Genomic DNA, 6,577 nt, shown 5'->3' on the forward strand with positions numbered 1-6,577 from the left:
ACCGTCTCCCCGGGCGCCAGGGCCACCCGGGGGCCGCCGTCCCGCGGCTGCAGCTCAAAGCCCCCGGACATGGCAGCGAGGATCAGGCCCCTCCGCCAGGAGACGGTCCCCGCAGCCGTTCCCGCCTTCCAGGGAAAACACAGGGGGGGAGCTGGAATTGGCCGGGGTGTGTCAAGTTCTCCCGCAGCTGGGGCCCGAGTGACGCATCCCGAGTCCCGCCTCTCCACTTGGACCAGTGACGAAATCGAGGATTCCCCCTCCGCCTGTACTCCAACTACTGTTTAAAACCCTGGCTGAGCCCGTCCCCATGCCCCTCCCACCGCCCACCTGGCTGGGAGGACGCCGGACCTTGTAGTCCGTCGCGCTGTCCTTCTCCTGCCTGGCTCAGCGGAGACGCCCTAGTAAAACTACCGATCCCAAAAGGCAATGCGCGCTCCTCTAGGCCAACGCGAAATCAGAGTCAGCAAGGACGGGATAGAGTGGGCGGGGCCAGGGGGACTCAGGGTTGGGATTCAGTTTTCAGAGGATTTAAATGGCTGGAGGAGAAGCCGGCACCTTCCAGCAGGTAAGGTCATTCCTTCCCGTCCAGCCAGCATCCGGCCGGCTGTCTCGGGGGCGTGGCCCCTACGCCAGCGCCGCCTCCGCTCAGCGCCGCAGAGCTGAAGTGACAGCCGGTGCTCAGAGTTGTTATTGTCAGCTGTGTTCTTGAGCTGTCAGCTGCAGCCTGCGTGGGGCACCCAAAAAGGGGGGCTCAGAGGGGACGCGAGGTCACTTCTTCCGACTTGCGGGGTCTGGACAGGGTGGGGGGCTTCCCGAGATCCGGGAGGCGTCCGCGGCCAGGTCTGTCCTGCCTCCGGATCCATCTCCGTCCGAGTGACACCTGAACGGGGGCGAGCCCTTCCCTAACTCCAGAGGTAATTCGACAGTTTGGTTCGTAAAGAACAGGCAGAAAGGGGATAGTTTTCTAGGCATCCAGGCAAAACCGGACTCATAAGAAAGATGTCTAGTGGGATTTTAGGAACCTCACAAATTCAAAAGCCTTCTTCTGCCTCCTGTGGAGTAACTAACGAGGTTCATTTTATTCCCCAGTGAGATCCTGGAAGTAGTAACAAATAGCAATGTTCTCCTAATATGAGATTCTTTTCAAGAATATGGTAATTTGGCTTTGGTTTGTATTGATGATGAGACGGGAGGGGTGGTGCATGGCAAAAACCTGTGGATGACTCAATAAATCTTGTTTTTACCTCTTTGGTTTTTTACTTCCCCAAAGCCTCAAGAGGAAGTCCTCTGTTGAAACAGGCATTAAAACTCTAACCAGCATAGTTACTTTGGATTATAAACAACCAACTGAACGGGAGCAACTGTGGCCTTGGTACGTCCAGAACATGTAGGTGAATAGTTCATTGGGAAATGGGGAATTGTCATGAGCTAAGTTAAAGAAATATTTAGCTGTATCTCAAACTCCTCCAACACCATCAATCCCTATTATACAAGTAAGTGCCAGATGAAATAAACTAATTTTAAGTAAGTATAAGCTGTCTTCATATGCAAAAATAGCTCCATGCTTTCAACTGATTTTGGAAGCCTGCACCGTGCACCTCAGGTAAATTAGCTGAAACTGGACTTTTTTTTCAGTTAGGAAAAAAAAAAAACTTTATGCATTAGCTTAACTTATAATTACATTTATACAGGACACTTTCAATATAGTAATTGGTAGAAATAAAGATACAAGATTAGTTTTTGTGTATTTATTTATTTTCAATATTTTATTGAATTTATTGGGGGTGACATTGGTCAAGAAAATTATATAGGTTCCAGGGGTACAATTCTATAATATATTATCTGTATATCGTATTGTGAGTTCACCCCCCCAATCAGTAGTTACATGCTATACCTAAATGAATAATAAACATTATAGTGGTTAGTCACTGGTGCTTGATTGCCTCAGTGATTAATATCCTTGGTTTATAATTAATTGTGCAATTAGGATAGCTTCATGAGGCCATTTCTAAAACACTCATCTTATCATGGAATTGAATATTTGAGACTTTGTGTCGTTGTAACCCTGACCTCAACCTCTTATCCATTTCAGATAGTATCTGTGTCTAATGTGAGCACCTACCCATTAGGTACAAGTTGATAAACAATCCAATCTAATACTAGAGAAACATGATAATTAACCGTAACTTCGCTACCCTTCCCATTGGCTAATTAGGGTGATATGCAAATTAACTGCCAACCAAGATGGCAGCCGGCAGCCAGGCAGCTGAAGCGAACAGGAGGCTTGCTTGCTCCAGTGATGGAGGAAGCCAAGGTTCCCCACCTGCCGCGCTGCCTGCCTCTGAGCTGCAGTCTAAGAAACAATGTTGCGATTATAGAAGCTAAACAAACCCCAGAAACCTGCTTTCAGCCAGCCAGCCTAGGAGCTGGAGCCACAACAGTGTTTCAATTATAGAAGGTAAATAAATCCAGATACCTGCTTTCAGCAGCCGAGGTCTCAGAGCTGGAGCCAAGCCTCAGAGCTAAAGCCAGCTCTCAGTTCCAGTGACAGCCATAGAAGGTAAATAAATCCCATAATAATAATAAAAAAAAAAAACAGAAAAAAAGGAGAGGTTGGGAGCTTCAGTCACCCGCCAGCCTGAAAACAGCCCTTAGCCCCTCACCCAGACTGGACAGGCACCCCAGTGGGGACCCCACCCTGAAGGGGGTGTGACCAGCTGCAAACAGACATCATCCCCTCATCCAGGCTGGCCAGGCACCCAAGCGGAACCCCCACCCTGATCCAGGACACCCTTCAGGGCAAACCAGCCAGCCAACACCCATGCACCAGGCCTCTATTCTATATAAAAAAAGGGTAATATGCAAACTGACCCTAACAGCAGAAGGACTGGGAATGACTGGTCACTATGACACACACTGACCACCAGGGGGCAGATGCTCAATGCAGGAGCTGCCCTCTGGTGGTCAGGGCGCTCTCACATGGGAGGAGCTCTGCTCATCCACAAGCCAGGCTGATGGCTGCCAGTACAGCGGTGGTAGTGGGAGCCTCTCCTGCTCCTCAGCAGCACTAAGGATGTCCGACTACAGTTTAGGCCTGCTCCTCGCTGGCAAGTGGACATCCCCCGAGGGCTGCCGGGCGCCAGATGGATGTCTGCCATCTTAGGCCCAATCTCCCGGGGAGCGGTCCTAAGCCAGCAGGCGGTCATCCCCTGAGGGGTCCCAGACTGCAAGAGGGCACAGGCCAGGCTGAGGGACCTCCTTCCCACCCCCCCGAGTTCACAAATTTTTGTGCACCGGGCCTCCAGTTCTTATATGAACTACTAAATGTCCATCAGGTTTATGATTAGGTTGTAAATTGTAGGTGAAGACCTTAATGACAAGGCATCAGTTCCACAGACAGTGAGTATTCAGGAGCTTAATAGAATTGAATCCCACACATTTTTGAAGCTATTTTCAATAAGTAGTTGGAATGTGTTCTCACAATAGGCATTTCTACTAAACTCAATAAATCATAGTCTTTTTAAAGATAATGTTCTTTGGGAGCAAGCAGAAAGACACATGTTTACTAGCAAACCCATTTACTAACAATATTAAAAAGAAGAAGAGAAGTAACATTTGTCCAGTATCCCCAGATGTGAAACTAAATGATTCACACGTTTTCCTTGTTAATCCTAGCAAGGACATACACGTGAAGACCATTATTGACCTCATTTTACAGGTTGAAAAGCTCAAGTCAAGAAAGTTAAAGTTTTTAAAGTCATGCCCAAACAGTTACCTGGCTCAGAGTGGGACCCATAGTCTGAACTGAAGAGACTGAATAAGTTTAAACTCTGCCTTTTAGATCACCTATGTGGATAATTAACTAAAACATCAAGCTATGCAGAATAACTTCAAGAGGAACCATAATTCAAGAGTTTCTGATATAGACTTGAACTCTGTGGATACTGAGAAGGAAAAAAATGAATCAAAATAACTTTTTTATGTGGCTGCCTCAAGAAGTTACTTTATACATTTTCAGTCAGCTGGACATTCAGAGCTTGTGCAGGGCTTCAATGACATGCACGAGCTGGTTTGCCACAATAAGAAACAATGACCGCTTATGGAAACCTCATTGCTTGGCTGTACGAGCTGTGTGCAGAAGAGAAGTAGATGATGATCGGAAAAGCGGTTATTCCTGGAGGGTAAGTGTCATTTTTGTAGTCTGCAGTATTCTTAAGTACACGGTGGTAGGTGTGAACCAAACTCTGCTTTCTGCTTGGATGAGGTAGGATTCCATATACAGAATGACATTCAAGTGTGTTGACTTTTGAACTTAATGTTGAATTGTTATTCTTTTCCTGCAAACCATACTATCTCCCATCCATCCTTTAACATTTTTTCAATCTTAAATTAAGGCATTTTCCTCTGTTAACCAGAAGGAAAGTGGCTACTTCTTTTCACTTCCTATTATCCACAACCCCCAGCAAACTCTATGGTTCACACTGTATATATATATATACACACACATACACACACACACACAAATTTAGTAGTATATGTGTATATCAATGTGAAAATTTAATCTTCTTTTCAGCCCTGTCAATCAGCTTCTCTGGTTTCAAACAAACTCAACTCACCAGGCAGCAACCTACTACCTTCTGTGATGATGCTGCTTTGCCTCTTTCAGGACACACTACTGAGGAATTACCAGAAGAGTCAAGTGAAACTTGGATGGCTAAGTGGCAGATACAGCAACATATGTTCTCCCATTAGCCTACCAGAAACAATCATGTGCCCAATGGATGCAGAAACGTGGGGGGAAATTCTAGAAGCAGAACTGAAAAGACCAAATCACAAACAGATTTCATAACTGTGAGAATTTAAACCTAAAATGACTCTTAGGTTGCAAAAGGTATCTCTTTACCCATTCTTTTTTTGTTGTTGTTATGTGCCTTTTAAAATATTTAACATTTAAAAATAGAAAATATTGTAAAAGTAAAGCTTTGTTTTTACTTGGCACTTCAGTAAAAAAATATTTTTCTGGTTTTAATGTAATGTGACAAATCATGAAATGTTTTTTTTATATAAGAAATGATGTACCAGTAGAGTAATTCCAAAATGTATTGTTTCATGTATTTGTGTCAGTATATTGTGGTACTTGAATGATAAGAGAGTTTGGCATTTTCTGATTAATAATAATTCAAAAATTCAGGAAACCATTTGAAGAAGCTGTCTTAGAGATCATTGAATAGTAATCATAACTAGGCTCATGGGAAGATAACCTAAATTAAATTAACAGCAATATGTTTAAATGTATAGTAAGTTTATATTTCAATAACTTTAAGTTTTCCATTTCAGTGAAATCGGATTGAACTGATAAACATTGAAACCATTATAAAATGTGCTAGATTTGTGGTTTAGTTTCAAATTAATCTGACCATGGGGCTAAAACTTGTTCTGAGACTGAAAAGTTATGGAAAATATTCAGAATGCTTAACTACCATCAGAACTGCCATTCTATTTTTCTTACCAAAACTCTCTTTCTGCCCATCTTATAGCACCATCTAGTGTTTTACTCATAGATAACTAAGACAAAGGACAGCTCCTTTTTGTTTTCTCCACATGTAAAAGAAAAATATTGTTTCAGAGAACCCTAAATACCTGACTTTGTTAAAGTTTATAGCTTTCCAGTAACCTTTAATTTAATGTTTGTTCTCTTTTTCTTAAAAGTAGGTGCCATGGTATACACTCTACCAGATTGTTCATTGTGAATCTGTGGCCAGCACCATAGTAGAAGGTGTCTGTCTACAAAAGATTTTAGTTAGGATGGGGTTTTCTTCTTACACTGTGCTCTATAGCATGAAAAATAAGGATCCAGGAAACCAGTGTTTAACAAATAGGCAAATATCAGAAAGATGCCCCATTCTCTACAAATTCTCTTTGTTGAATCAAGCAGGGGATGAGTGCTTGTCTCTTATCATCTTCTTAGAGTTGGAAGGGGCCTTAAAGATCAGGCAGTCCAATCTCTAAGACTATTTGGCAACCCACTCTTTAGGAATGTGCTTCCTATCACCCCCTCCCCCATTCATTCTTTTCTTGGCAACCTCTTTTGTAAAACTTATCATCTTGATCTGGACACCATCCCTAACTTCTACCATTCTGGATTAAGTGGCCCTCTGAAGGTTCCCCACAGTTCTTTGTGCATGCCATTCTCAAGGCTGCCACGCTACATTAAATTTGTCTGTTTATCTGTCTGTCTCCCCCTTTAAACTGTGAGATTTTTGATGGCAGAGACCATTTATTTATTTTTGTGTTCCCAAAGCCTGGAACATAGTAGGTATTCCATAAAAAATATTAAATTATTTGTGTGTTATTTATTTTAATTCTACCCAGAATATATAATAAAAACAACTTACTATATTGTTAGTAGACAAGTATTGAAATGCAATGTAAAACTCAGAAGATATATGGTATGCTTGATATTAATGCTAATATATGAATAATTGTTTTGATATGCTCTAAAGTTGTAAGAGAAAAATCAGAAAGTAGAAATATTCTGTTTTGGTTTTTTTTAATAAACACTTGAAAATACACTTCA

General features: G+C 42.7%; 1 protein-coding gene across 1 annotated transcript; it reads left to right on the forward strand.

Moving 5' to 3' along the window:
* The first annotated feature begins 454 nt into the window (after window positions 1-454).
* On the forward strand, window positions 455-6,577 carry FBXO48 (F-box protein 48). The gene is given in 5 exon segments (XM_059659589.1): window positions 455-565; window positions 1,271-1,387; window positions 3,676-3,963; window positions 3,965-4,181; window positions 4,667-6,577. Coding segments are annotated over 3 exon segments (486 nt in total). The 5' UTR covers window positions 455-565; window positions 1,271-1,387; window positions 3,676-3,877; the 3' UTR covers window positions 4,850-6,577.

This window comes from Myotis daubentonii, chromosome 12 (genome assembly GCF_963259705.1).
Source record: "Myotis daubentonii chromosome 12, mMyoDau2.1, whole genome shotgun sequence".
Taxonomy (NCBI): Eukaryota; Metazoa; Chordata; class Mammalia; order Chiroptera; family Vespertilionidae; genus Myotis; species Myotis daubentonii.